The sequence below is a fragment of the Pomacea canaliculata genome, linkage group LG4 (genome assembly GCF_003073045.1).
Source record: "Pomacea canaliculata isolate SZHN2017 linkage group LG4, ASM307304v1, whole genome shotgun sequence".
NCBI classification, from domain to species: Eukaryota; Metazoa; Mollusca; class Gastropoda; order Architaenioglossa; family Ampullariidae; genus Pomacea; species Pomacea canaliculata.
In genome coordinates this window covers 34,001,632-34,015,788 of record NC_037593.1, presented here as the reverse complement: position 1 = coordinate 34,015,788, position 14,157 = coordinate 34,001,632, and the positions used below count along the sequence as shown (strand labels likewise).

The window sequence follows — 14,157 nt, the reverse complement described above, 5'->3', positions numbered from 1 at the left end:
TGTATCCCTTGCATCCAGGCCGCGCAACAGGGTGTGTACACGTGGGGGACGGCACCCAGTGCGAGGTGTGCTGAGCACCCCGGGTCACCTCCGTGGTACAAACATGGTGTTGTCGAGGATGTCGTCACAGACAACTGGTGGCGACGTCTGCACGGCAACTGATAGCAAACTGTCTTTGACACAGGATACAAGACAGGATACATCCTACAACTACTTACACTAGACTGACTAGAGTATCAGGTGACGTCTGCACGGCAACTGATAGCAAACTGTCTTTGACACAGGATACAAGACAGGATACATCCTACAACTACTTACACTAGACTGACTAGAGTATCAGGTGACGTCTGCACGGCAACTGATAGCAAACTGTCTTTGACACAGGATACAAGACAGGATACATCCTACAACTACTTACACTAGACTGACTAGAGTATCAGGTGACGTCTGCACGGCAACTGATAGCAAACTGTCTTTGACACAGGATACAAGACAGGATACATCCTACAACTACTTACACTAGACTGACTAGAGTATCAGGTGACGTCTGCACGGCAACTGATAGCAAACCGTCTTTGACACAGGATGCAAGACCATAATACAGCTCGTGACACTGAGGGCATGACACCTGTATAGGATAAACAGAGACAGGTATATAGTGATGAGAGTATAGAGATGTTATAGAGGGATGGATATGAGGAAATGACTGAGACAACTACAAAGAGATGATGAGTTGACAGAGACACTATACAGTAATGAGCTATATTATGAGAATATAGGAGAATATAGTGATAGGATGAAAGACACACAGAGCGATGAGTGACTGAGACAACTACACAGAGATGTCGAGGTGATGATAATGTGATGAGAGAACTAGGTATACCGGATGATAAGGCTGCAGATGTTGACGACGCGATTGTTTACACCGTCATGTACACAAGATCCACTGCGATGAAGGAAGTGTTTATCACCATGACACCCTGTACATGAGGACGATTTGTTGTCTCGGGTAGGTACCCGTGCTGGAGGCTAGAAGCATCCCACCTGCCCGCCATACTCAGATCTCGAGGGCCAACGTCCAGCAGCTTTTCGTCCTCCCTTCCTCCCTCCTTCCTTAACACCGTACCTTGCGTATAAACAACTCCACCACAGGGCTGCCAGTGCTTTGATGCTGCAGGTAGCCTTGTTTACAGGGACTGACGTCACACAGGTGAGTCACTGGTGTGGTGTTCTCACCGAGGCCAGGCTGTCAGACAGGTAGGGTACCCGAGCCTGGGCTGAGCCTCGTTGCTGTCGACACCACGTGGCCTTGTTTACAAGCAGACGACACTCTGAGCTGCCGGCACGCGAGAGGAATGCACCATGGCAGGTCTGCTGTCTGACCTCAGGATGGTGAGGATGACAGGATGCTAGTGAAGTGGAACTTCTTGTTGGCAGACGTCTGGCAACAGCTCGCAGCGCCACCTGTGGGTAACGGTCAGCGTCTGCGTTCTCTCGGGTAGAAGTCAAGACTCCGAGCTGCGAGGACAGGAGGGAAGAGTGATGCGGTGGGTGTGGGTCTCCTGGAGTCTGCAGGTCGACTTGTTGGCACGTTGGCGGCGGCCCACCCTTACCCCGACATACGTTTTAAAAGTTAAAGTTCAGCCCGCTTATAACGATGTCCCGGTGGCTCCAAACAAGAAAAATGTACACAGGAAATTGTGACAAAGATTATTATTATTGGAAGTGTACTCTGTGCGAGGGAGACAACTGTTGCTGCCGGCAGCACTGCACTGCTTCTCTCCCCTGTGGTACACAAGGTCGGATCTGGTCCGCACTGAGCGCACAGCCTGTCAGCGACTGTAGACAAGGCCGGACACACTGGCTAGTGTGTAATGCGAGAAGATAATGACAGACACCTACAGGTCAGACACAGGTTGTATGTACACCAGGGACTTACTGCAGGCGACTTGTGTAACTACCACAACGACTGTCGCCTGCACTCGGCAACAACACGCGGAGTCCATCGCTGCAGAAAATTGTTTGTACACAACAAACAACAACACCGAAAGTTGGCATACACCTGCGTTGAGATCAAACACTCACAGACACCTGTACCTAGCGGTGACGTCAATCACAGACACCTGTACCTAGCGGTGACGTCAATCACAGACACCTGTACCTAGCGGTGAGTTCACAGACACCTGTACCTAGCGGTGACGTCAATCACAGACACCTGTACCTAGAGGTGACGTAAATCACAGACACCTGTACCTAGCGGTGAGTTCACAGACACCTGTACCTAGCGGTGACAACAATCACAGACACCTGTACCTAGCGGTGACAACAATCACAGACACCTGTACCTAGCGGTGAGTTCACAGACACCTGTACCTAGCGGTGACGTCAATCACAGACACCTGTACCTAGAGGTGACGTAAATCACAGACACCTGTACCTAGCGGTGAGTTCACAGACACCTGTACCTAGCGGTGACAACAATCACAGACACCTGTACCTAGCGGTGACAACAATCACAGACACCTGTACCTAGCGGTGACAACACTCACAGACACCTGTACCTAGCGGTGACAACACTCACAGACACCTGTGCGGATCGGCACGTTTGAAGTTTGCGGGCTGCACGTGGCCTTAAAACAGTTGCTGTGTGTTGTGACGGCGCCTGTTGATGTGTGGATGTGTGACCGGATGAAGGAAGTTGTTATTTTCGTATCTCCGCCATCCGCCACCAGCTTCATAGCGAGGCTTGTGAGCTTCCTTCTCCTCCTCCTTGTTGATATTGTTTACACACAAGATGGCGCTCTGTTCCGTGTGGAAACAAGGGGCCGATGTGGTCCTGTGGTCCTAGTTGGCAACAACAGTTTTATTGTTGTCAACAACTACTCTAGTGACTAATAATGTCGTCAGTGTTGTGTAGCTCCACACCACGTTTGACTGAAATGTGTTGTGAGACTAGTGGATGTCGCAGACCTCAGCGGGTGAGATGCTGATGTTGACAGAGGAGATGGAGAGGGACTTCACAGATCACATCACACCAGCATCGCTCTTGCCCAGCCTGCATCACCCGTGATTTCCCCATGAGACAAGATGATGACTGTTGTCATCACACCTCCCATCACTGACTGGCTCACCAGACGCCTCACCTGACGATGGCGCCTGATGCTGTGGTTGCTGCAGATGGTCAAACGAGCTTCAACATCAACGCCACGTTGATGCTAGTGACTAGCAGTGGCTCTCACTTCTTTGAAGGAAAGACTGGAGGAGAGTAGCCTGTCCAGGAGGTGTACACCACCCACGTGACCATCATGCAAGTCTGTGGAATGTCAGCTGCACAGGGTTTGGCACGGCGCCACCTTCCTGCCCTCCCAACGGTTTCCAACCATTGCAGTCTGGAGCTGCAACACACTGGTTATCGTGCCATGTCACTGCCATGACATTGTTTACGGCATCCAAGTAACCTCTGTCTTCTTTTTTCATCGTTTTCCTTTCCATCGACGAGGACTGCTTGAGCCTGTTGTCACAAACAGCGCCAAACACGTTCATGTTCGTTGTGTCACAAGCGGGTCACAGGAGGTCGAGCCACTGTCCACATGCACCTCATGGCATACTGGAGCTTGTTTACACCTCAGCAAAGGTGTGACAACACCTTGACCTATGACACACCCTTCATTCTCATCCTCCTGCTCATCGCTTGTCTTCCTACGAGAGACATGGCGCCCACTGTGCCCCTTGTTCCCACTGGGGACATGAGAGCATCGGATCCCTGTACACATCCAGCGAAGTGAATTACTGCAGGACACACTAAATAAAATGTTACTAAACATTCCTACAGGATTGAGCAGCTAAAGGTTTAAAGAATATATTATATAATTGTTAGTTTTGTTTTGTTTTTGAGTGAATATTTAGGTCAACAGCTGGACCTCGTGACCGCCACAAGCGACATCTTAACGGCAACGTTTTACAGTAAATGTTTGTTTTAGTAAACAACCTTAGTAAACAGACCTCGCCACACAATCCGTGGGTTCGAACCTTCATCGTGTCGACTGAAGCTGATACAAGTTGTGACAAGTCTCCTGCTCCTGGCCTCAACATGTTGACAGGCAGACGATGGAGCAGACGCCTGGTCTCTACAGCCTCACCTGGCGGATGTAGATGTCAGTGACCCACAGGCCCACAGGCCCACAGGCCCACACGCCCACACACCCACACACCCATCTTGCCAGAAGGCTGACGAAGACAAGGTGAACACGCAGCAGTCGTCAAGACGAGAAGAAAGACAAGAAGGACGAGGAAAGAGAGGAGGAGGCCTCTGGCAGTCAGATGGGTCTTTGACAGGAAATTGAAAGATTGCAGACAAACGGTAAACAACGGACAGATATTGTTGTGTCAGATGACAACAATCTGGCATTTTCAGGGACCTTAGGTTCAACTCCCATGTTTATTGTTGATACACCTGTAGGTTGGTCACAGGGTCACAGGGTCACAGGGTCATGTTCTATGCAGGATGACACGCAGGTTGGGAATGTAGAGTTTGTGTGTGTGAGTGAGTGTGAGTGTGTGTATGTGAGTGTGTGTGAGTGTGTGAGTGAGTGAGTGAGTGTGTGTGTGAGTGAGTGAGTGAGTGTGTGTGTGAGTGAGAGTGTGAGTGTGTGTGTGTGTGTGAGTCTGTGTGTGAGTGTGACTGAGTGTGAGTGTGAGTGGGAGGTATGGCGAGGTAACCACATCATTCCTCAAACAGTAAACACAAGCAGCTTCTCTCCACGTGCTTGTGTACATCAACAGTGTTTGTTTACACGTGTTTACAGCGTCATGACAGTCTTGCTTGCCATCGTCACACACTGTGTCCACACTTTAACAAACTTTTCTAGACATTTTAAAAGCGAAACTTAGCGAGGACAAGCTGTGGCTGGCTGCACTTGAACTCCAATGTCTGTCAGGACTCACGCACACACGGATCTCTCCATCTCTCCATCTCTCCATCTCTCCATCAGATAAAGCACACACCTTCCTGTGGCGGAAAACACTCGACAGTTGAGAGACTGAAGGTGTGTTTGTCCGCAGCAGTCAGACAACAAAGAGACTTGTCTACACTGCTCACCCTGCAGTCTCACCTTCCTCGCGCCTCTCGTGTCGGCAACAAAATGTTTATACCTCCTACTTCAGCCGTCTTACTATTCTGGGCATCAAAGCGCCGACAGTCCAAGGGAGAGTGTGAAGGTCTTCCTCCACACACAGTCCAGCACTACACTGAGCTACACTCACGCTTTCTACTCATCTACTCAAGCACGTGCGTCGACTGTCGGCATGCGGTGAGGAGGAGATGCGACTAGTCACACAACTCAAACACATGGCGGGATCCAGGTCACGGCTGCTGCCGCGCGCTGATGGCGACAGTCAAGGACACAGCGGGGGGTGAGGAGTCAAGGACACAGAAGGGGAGGAGTATGTGCAAGTACCCAAGGGGAAGGAACAAACCACCCAAACACAGATCTGATGGACTCAGTGGTCACGTGACTGGTGTAGGAGAGGGTCGCACGCAGGAGCAGCTTTGAAAAGTCTTGAAAAGCCAGGTGATGGGGAGGGGCACGAGGGGGGGCACGCGTACCTGTGCGAGGTCATGACAGCGAAGAGGGCGGGGGTGGTGCAGCACACGTCCACTTACCCCAGGTAGTTCGCCATTTCATCGACAGGTGGCGCTGAATGCACAGCAGTGACGTAGCCACAGGCCGGTTGGTGAGAACAGAGAGGTCAGTGAGGTCAGTTATTAATAGCACACTCAGGTGGTTACGCAACAGTATTATTTATGACAAAGGTCAAGACATTGTTAACGTAGAAATAGACACAGTAATAAGAACAAGAAAATGTTCATGACAATAAGATCTGAACAAACGATTAAAGACTTGAGCAAAACAAACTAAGGAGTCTGGGGGCCGCTACTCTAACCTCTTTAAATGTTGTCTCCTGTCATTTACTTCTTCCTGCTTTCTGCTCAGCTATTGTCATTCAATATGTCTGGAACTTTGGCGAGCTCTTTCATCTTAGAAAGGTACTTTAATGAACTATTTCCCCGGGTGCTGCTTGCTGGTGGTCAGCTGCTGGATTTCCTTCGACCCCTCAACTGTCCTCTTGTCATCAGGTCTTGTCAAGAAGCGTTTGTCACAATAAAGTGTGCTACAGGGTCACTTGTAGTTAGCCATCAGTCTTTATGATGCATTGAAACAGTCTGATATTGATGCAGACTGCAGTCGCATACTTTTTAAGACATAGGCCTGTACCTATTGAAACACTAAAAGCTGGTGCAGTAGAAAACATTAAAACTGGAGTAGTTTGCGTGACAGACATTACAATGTGCAAAACAATGTTAAGAAAGGAGTGCTGTGTGGAAACAAACAATTCAAAGAGATGCAGACAATACTACAAGATTCAAGATTCTTTATACTGTCACCCTGTAAGGTGTATTGAGATATTAAACAAGTATGCATGCTTGTTGACACATTCCTATCTCAACACATAGTGTTTATTAGTCACACTCACACTCACACTCACTGCCTGGTTTATGACAGCTAATGAAAACCAAAACAGAAACAAACCAACAGAGCAGCAGCAGCAACAACAACAAAATAAAAAGAGAAGCAAACTCTTTCCATCATCCACTCATTCCTTCCCTCTGCCAGCCTCCTCATACATACCTGCATATACAGTCAAGTGAATTAAAATATACAAACACATGTAAACAAAGGATAAACATGCTTTTGTTCTCTCTCGCTCTGTCCTTCACATACATTCTGTGTTCTTGACTCTCTCTTTAACTGCAAGGAGTGCTGTACATATGAACACACTTCCATCCCAGTAGAGTGTCTCACTCACACCCGCCTACCCACCCACATTTATTCACTGGGAATCACTTAGTCACTGACCTCACTTTCATTAAAGGGAGATAGTCATGAGGCGGCGAGTATTTTTAAGTAGGGTTCTAGTAAAAAAAGTACTTTTAAACATTCTATCATTTGAATGTATTTGTTGGAGTCTAGTTCTCCTATCCAGTTCTCAGTATACTGGTCATGAAGAGACCTATCTACTATCTTCTGGAACTACTCACATGACATGTTTATGTTTTGCTGGTTTATCCATATTCCACAATATATTGCAAGGTCTGGTTGTCTGACAGCACTGATATAGTTAGACTGACGGATATTTGTTTCACGAAAGTTTAAGAGTATTGTGTACACAATGTTTGCTAGTTGATTACTGCTATTTGCAACAATCAACATAAACCAGAAGCTGAGCATTCTACTTTTAATTACAAGACTAACAGGGAAGTGACCACACTCTCCAAGCATGTCGTGGACTTTCTCTACTTTGAGGATCATTTTGTCAAATCTTATCTGTAGCTTAACACAAACACCACTAGTTGCTGGTGTCCATATTTCACATAGGTAAGTACTGGAAGGACAGTTGTATCAAACATGTGGAGTTGGTAGATCGAGTGGCAGTTGTGACTGTTGACATTGTGTTACTGGCAAACATGGCTGTTGAGGCTCTGTCATAGGAATCTTGTTGTGCTACAAGAACCGTGTTATTATAATTCAGCTCCAGGCCAAGAAAGACAAAAAGTCTTTTTCAAGTTTCTCACCGTTGTATATAAATGTTGGTTTCTTATTTTACCTCGGGGAACATAAAACTATTTTAGTTTTGTCAGGGTTCACTGTCAGGTTCCACTTGTAACAGTCTTTTCTCATCATGTCTAAGGCGTTCTGTAGGTTACAGTGTGTATTGTATGTGATACTACAGTGTACTGTAGATGATACTACAGTGTACTGTAGACAAGACTACAGTGTATTGTAGACAAGACTACAGTGTATTGTAGGTGATACTACAGTGTACTGTAGACAAGACTACAGTGTACTGTGTACTAATCTGAGGAGCGTTGAAGGGAAGAAGCGACAGGTAAAAGCCACCCGGGGTAGTTATTCAGGGTGAATAGTCTTTTTGTGAGCACAGTGTTGTCTGACAGGTGAGTGGTGCAAGCTGTGCACAGCTCACTGACACTTGTTAGCTCATTAACATTCATGCTGATTAGTATTCTGTTAATATCATGGTTGGTGTTAATCCAAATGTAAACATGATTAGTTTCCTCTCCACAGGCCCCACCTTTACAACCACCTCCCCCATTCATAGACCTCATACGTTGTCAGGACGACCGTCAGGTGTGAATGAGTTTCAGACCCTTTGATGGACCGCACAAGAGAGCAGAGAGCAGACGACCACAGCCGTGAGTCAGTGTCAGACCCGCTGCCTGTGATGACCAGACTGAGGAGTGTCACTACATCACCTGTTGCAAGGCGAGTCTACGGCTCAGGTGCGAAATCGGACATCACAGAGGTCTGGGAACATCTCAGGTGAAGTCAAACAGCAGAGCATAGCACCTGTGTTCTGTACACGCACCTGTGTGGTTCACCTGACCCAAAACTGAGTGCGGACAGCAGGTGATACCCGCCTACAGGTATAGTACTTTGCTGTACAGCAGGTGCTACCCGCCTACAGGTATAGTACTTTGTTGTACAGCAGGTGCTACCCGCCTACAGGTATAGTACTTTGTTGTACAGCAGGTGCTACTCACCTACACAGGTATAGTACTTTGCTGTACAGCAGGTGCTACTCACCTACACAGGTATAGTACTTTGTTGTACAGCAGGTGCTACTCACCTACACAGGTATAGTACTTTGCTGTACAGCAGGTGCTACTCACCTACACAGGTATAGTACTTTGTTGTACAGCAGGTGCTACTCACCTACACAGGTATAGTACTTTGTTGTACAGCAGGTGCTACCGCCTACACTTGTAACTAATGAATTATGATGGTAATATTGTTGTACTGTTGGTTTGTTATGTTTATTAATGTTATGAATATTTGAGGAATGGTTGCACGTGCTATGGTGTGTGGATTTAGTTTTGGATAATAAGTGTTGGTTGATTTACTCACCTACACAGGTATAGACAAATAACTAAATTTTATAGTACTATTTTATATGTATTTAAATTCGTTGTACAGCAGGTGCTACTCATCAAAGTCAAATTCAGTAATAATACTTTAAGACTTTAAAGTTTTTATATTTATAATAAGAGTTAAATTTTAATAATAGAGTGTACTTTTTTATGTTGGACTTTGTACAGGAAATCAGCAGGTTGCTAACTCACGAAGTTATACAAGATGAGTTGTATTATTATACAGATTTTTGTATGACAGTATTCTTATGTCCTACTCATTGGTTGTGTTATTATTTGAGTACGTTTGCTGTAAAGCAGGTGTATAGTACAAAGTACATTTGTTCGTAGAATAGTGTGCGTTAGCTACTACAGTGTAGGGGTTTTTTATTTGGTCATGATATACAGCAGTGCTACTCACCTACACAGGTATAGTACTTTGTTGTGACAGCAGGTGCTACTCACTACACAGGTGTCTTTAATAGTACTTTGCTTTGTTGTGTTTACAGGTGCAGGGTCACCTACAGATAGTCTTACAGCTAGTACATTTGTGGAGGAGAAGGGGTGCTTATGTTATTAGTTTGTCAGTGATTGTTATTGTATCCTGTTGTTGTGTACAGTGTTGGCAGGTATAGACAAGAGTGCTAGCTACAATTTGGATGTTAATATGAGAAGTATTAGTGATATGATTACTGTCATTTGGTTACACGTAGTACTTTGCTGGTGTGGTTGGTAGCAGGCATCTACATTTTGTTGGGTGATACTTGTAGCACATTTCTGCATGTATTGAGGGTGCTACGTACTTTGTTTGCTACACAGGTTTTGCCTTAAAGGTAGTTGTTAAGGTGTTTGTAGGTGGTACAGCAGGTGGTGTTTACTCATATTTTGTATAACACGAGGGCGGTTATTTAATTGTTCGTTTTGCTGTACAAGTACCTCACCTACAGGCATTTTACTTTTATTCTTGCGGTGGTAGGTACAGCTGACAGTCACTTGTTTATGTGTTCATGTTTTTATATACAAGCATACTTAGTACTATTGCTCGACGCTACATCAGTGTTATTTATTATTTGTGTATTGCAGCATTTGGGGACTTACACAGGCCTATCTATATTACTTTGCTTGTACAGCAGTGCTACTCATAGGCTATAGACTTGTGTACGCAGCAGGTTTCATTTGCTGTATACTCCCTCACAGGTAATATAGATAGGTGCTTTACTCACCTACAGGATATAACTTGTTTGTACAGCAGGTGCTACCACCTACAGTATAGTATTGGTCTGTGACAGTGCTACACAGCTTAGGCAGGTGCTACTCACTACAACAGGTATAGTACTTTGTTGTACAGCAGGTGCTACTCACCTACAGGTATAGGTACTTTGCTGTACAGCTATAGTAGGTACAGCAAGTTACTCACCTACACAGGTATAGTACTTTGTTCAGCAAGTGTACTACTTACAGGTATAGAGTACTTTGTTGTACAGCAGCAGGTATGTACTTTGTTGACTACAGGCAGGTGTACTCACCTACAGGCAGTATAGTACTTTGTTGTGCTGACACAGTACACAGTATAATACTTTGTTGTACAGGCGGTGCTACACAGGTATAGTACTTTGTTGTACAGAGTGCTACTCACCTATCACAGGTATAGTACTTTGCTGTCAGCAGGTGCCTACTACTACAGGTATAACTTTGCCTGTACAGCAGGTGCTACTCACCTACACAGGTATTAGTACTTTGTTGTACAGCAGGTGCAGGCTCACCACAGGTATAGTCTTTGCTGTACAGCAGGTGCTACTCACCTACACAGGTATAGTACTTTGTTGTACAGCAGGTGCTACACAGGTATAGTACTTTGCTGTACAGCAGGTGCTACTCACCTACACAGGTATAGTACTTTGCTGTACAGCAGGTGCTACACAGGTATAGTACTTTGCTGTACAGCAGGTGCTACTCATTTCTACAGGTATTATAGTACTACAGGTATGCTGTACAGCAGGTGCTACTTACAGGCAGTAGTCTTGCGTATAGCTTATACACAGGATTAAGTACAGCAGGTTGTTATACACAGGTATGACTTTGTTGTACAGCAGGTGTTACTGCACATACAGGTAGTATGTACTTTGTTGTACAGCAGTGCTACTCACCTACACAGGTATAGGTACTTTGTTGTACAGCAGGTGCTACTCACCTACAGGTATAGTAACTTTGTTGTACAGCAGGTGCTACTCACTACACAGGTATAATACTTTTGTACAGCAGGTGCTACAAAACAGGTTAGTACTAGTTGTTGTACAAGCAGGTGCTACTCACGGCTGACACAGGTATAGTATTTTGCTGTACAGCAGGTTGCTACTCACTACAGGTATAGTACTTTGTTGTAACAGCAGGTGCTACTCACCTACACAGGTATATAGTACTTTGTTTACAGGAGTGCTACACAACAGGTATAGTCTTGTGTTTACAGCAGGTTGGCTAACATGTATAGTACTTTGTTGTACAGCAGTGCTTACTCATCTACAGGTATAGTACTTTTGCATGTACAGCCAGGTGCTACTCCCTAACAGGTATAGTACTTTTGCTGTACAGCAGGTGCTACTCACCTACACGGTATAGTACTTTTTGTACTGTTGGTGGCAGGTGCTACTCACTCACATTAGTTATAGTTACTTTGTTTTTGTACACGCAGGTGCTAACTCAGCTCTACAGGTATAGTACGATTTGTGTGATTTACAGCAGTTGCTTATCAACCTACACAGGTATAGTACTTTTGTGCTGTACAGCAGGTGTACCTCACCACCACATTAAGGTATAGTACTTTGCTGTACAGCAGGTGCTACTCATCTACAGGTATAGTACTTTGTTGTACAGCAGGTGCTACTCACCTACACAGGTATAGTACTTTGCTGTACAGCAGGTGCTACTCATCTACAGGTATAGTACTTTGTTGTACAGCAGGTGCTACCCGCCTACAGGTATAGTACTTTGCTGTACAGCAGGTGCTACACAGGTATAGTACTTTGCTGTACAGCAGGTGCTACACAGGTATAGTACTTTGCTGTACAGCAGGTGCTACTCACCTACAGGTATAGTACTTTGTTGTACAGCAGGTGCTACTCACCTACACAGGTATAGTACTTTGCTGTACAGCAGGTGCTACCCGCCTAACAGGTATAGTACTTGTTGCTGTACAAGCAGGTGTACTCAGCTACACAGGTTGTATAGTACTTTGTTGTACAAGCAGGTGCTACTCACTGGTGCTACAACAGGGGGTGTACCTTAGTTACTGTTGTTTGTTCACAGCATGGCGTACTCACACTTTAATCGAATCCCAGGAAGTATATTAGGGGACTACTTGCCTGCTGTACAGAAGGTGGAACTACTAATCTCTACACAGGTATTTGAGTAACTTTCTTTGTTAGTAACATTTCAGGTGAATACTCAGCTTTCGGATTTACACAGTCATTTACTTGGTAGCTTTGTGCTGTCAGCAGGTGGGCTGCTACTTCACCTTCTACAATCCAACGAAAAACAACAGGTATAGTACTTCTTACTGTTGCTGTACAAGATCGGATAGGGTGCTTACAACTTAAAATACAACAAAACTATCTATAAGCCTACAAGGTGAGGTTAGAGTATGCTTTTGGGCTGGTATAGCTACGCAGGTGGCAGTCACCTTACAGGGTATTTAGTGACGTTGCTGTATCAGCCGTTGCTACTGCGACGTGCTAGCACTTTTGTTTATATGATACTGTGTGTATGTACAGACAGGAGTGCTGATTCCTCCCATTCTTGAGCTACTAAAATTCTCTCAAATGAATCGGCTACGGGGTCTTGATACGGTAGCCTGATTGTCTTCACCATCTTTCGACGGAGCTAGCAGCTGTGGCCATGTCAAAACAAAGAGAATTCTCTGCATACCGAGGACAATTGGTAGTCATGCCTCACAACCTAAAAACGGTACAGAATCGCGAAAAGCAGACAAGAGCAAACAGGACAAGCAACTGTAGGTGGTTATGTCACTGACTCGTACTCCTCTCCTTTTTCTCACTCACACAGACACACAGAGACACACAGATACACAAAGATGTAGGTGTGTACAAACGCAGTTGATTAACCTCCTTGTGACTCATTACTTTTCCTGCTTTCTTCAGGAAGTCGAGGGATGAGGCAATTCAAGCTGGGTTTTTTTTGGTGTGAGTATGGGTGTGTGGTTGATGGTGTTAACGAGGGCTCAATGTCTCTACGTCCAGCGTATTCTTTAGTACTAATGCGTGAAAACATCCACATGAGATCTAGCACTTTGGTTTGGCTATTATTCTTTCCAGTCGCGTAATTCCGCCTTATAGACCTCCCCTCATGCCTACTCCTGTTCTGGCTTATATCATTCTCGGTGGGATCGAGTCACGAGACGAGTGGCTTTGTCAAAAGTGGGTCAATGATGTGGAGGCTTATGTATGAATGGATGAGGAGAGGCCTAGGTGATCAATATTGAGAAGGGCTTGGCACTCACCTGCAGTCCTCACACTGGACTGATTCGTGGTAGTGCTGTGAGCTCGGTCCACTTCGTCACTGGGCGGACCCCTCCGGTGTTCGAGTGCGGGTCGAAGCCACTTGTTTCTTCGACATGCCGTCGATGCTGGTGAGCTCCAGAATCACATTTATTCGCACAAATCTGCAGTTCTCTGATAAAGCGATGAATGTAGTCGAAGGTGCAGCGTGCGATCAAGTGTCAGCAGGTCCGCCCTTACAGAATTATCTTAACAGTGCTGCGAATTATTTAGTGTTCTGTTGTGAAAACACTCTAGTCCTCGGACCGCCTTGTGTAGCTCTGGAAGGAGCACTGCTGTATTCACGTGAGGTAAATTTCACACGCAATAGGACTTGCTCAGGTACACAAGATATTTTCTACACACTGATCGCCTGCAGTACAGGCAGAGACATTTATGTGGTGTTTTTTGCATTTTGAAGCCATGACTAGACATGCCACGAGATCCTCACATTGTTCCTGTGGTTGTTCTGTGCGCTGGAGATTATGCGATGAACCGGTCCTCTATGTCTAGTGTCACTTTGCCCCCTATTGGTCTGTGGTCCTGTTGTCAGATGTTACAGCTACAGCAATCATACTATCAGACACAGCAGCGTACTGCGTACTAAGTATAGGGTGATGA

At 45.7% G+C, this 14,157-nt stretch overlaps 2 protein-coding genes across 3 annotated transcripts in view; one reads left to right on the top strand and one right to left on the bottom strand.

The window, feature by feature from the left end:
* Window positions 1-5,697, bottom strand: part of LOC112561993 (E3 ubiquitin-protein ligase TRIM56-like) — a 34,332-nt gene extending 28,635 nt beyond the window's left edge. Inside the window, exon 1 of one of the 2 annotated variants that reach the window (XM_025234893.1) lies at window positions 5,606-5,697. In XM_025234893.1, coding sequence (XP_025090678.1) covers window positions 5,606-5,619 — 14 coding nt within the window. In that variant the 5' untranslated portion in view covers window positions 5,620-5,697. The remainder of the gene's footprint in view (window positions 1-5,605) is intronic. The other variant, XM_025234892.1, reaches the window with a different exon arrangement.
* An 8,272-nt stretch (window positions 5,698-13,969) lies between these two features.
* Window positions 13,970-14,157, top strand: part of LOC112562519 (PR domain zinc finger protein 14-like) — a 12,258-nt gene continuing 12,070 nt past the window's right edge. The window contains 1 exon segment of the mRNA XM_025235800.1: window positions 13,970-14,069. Within this exon segment, the coding sequence (XP_025091585.1) occupies window positions 13,970-14,069 (100 nt within the window).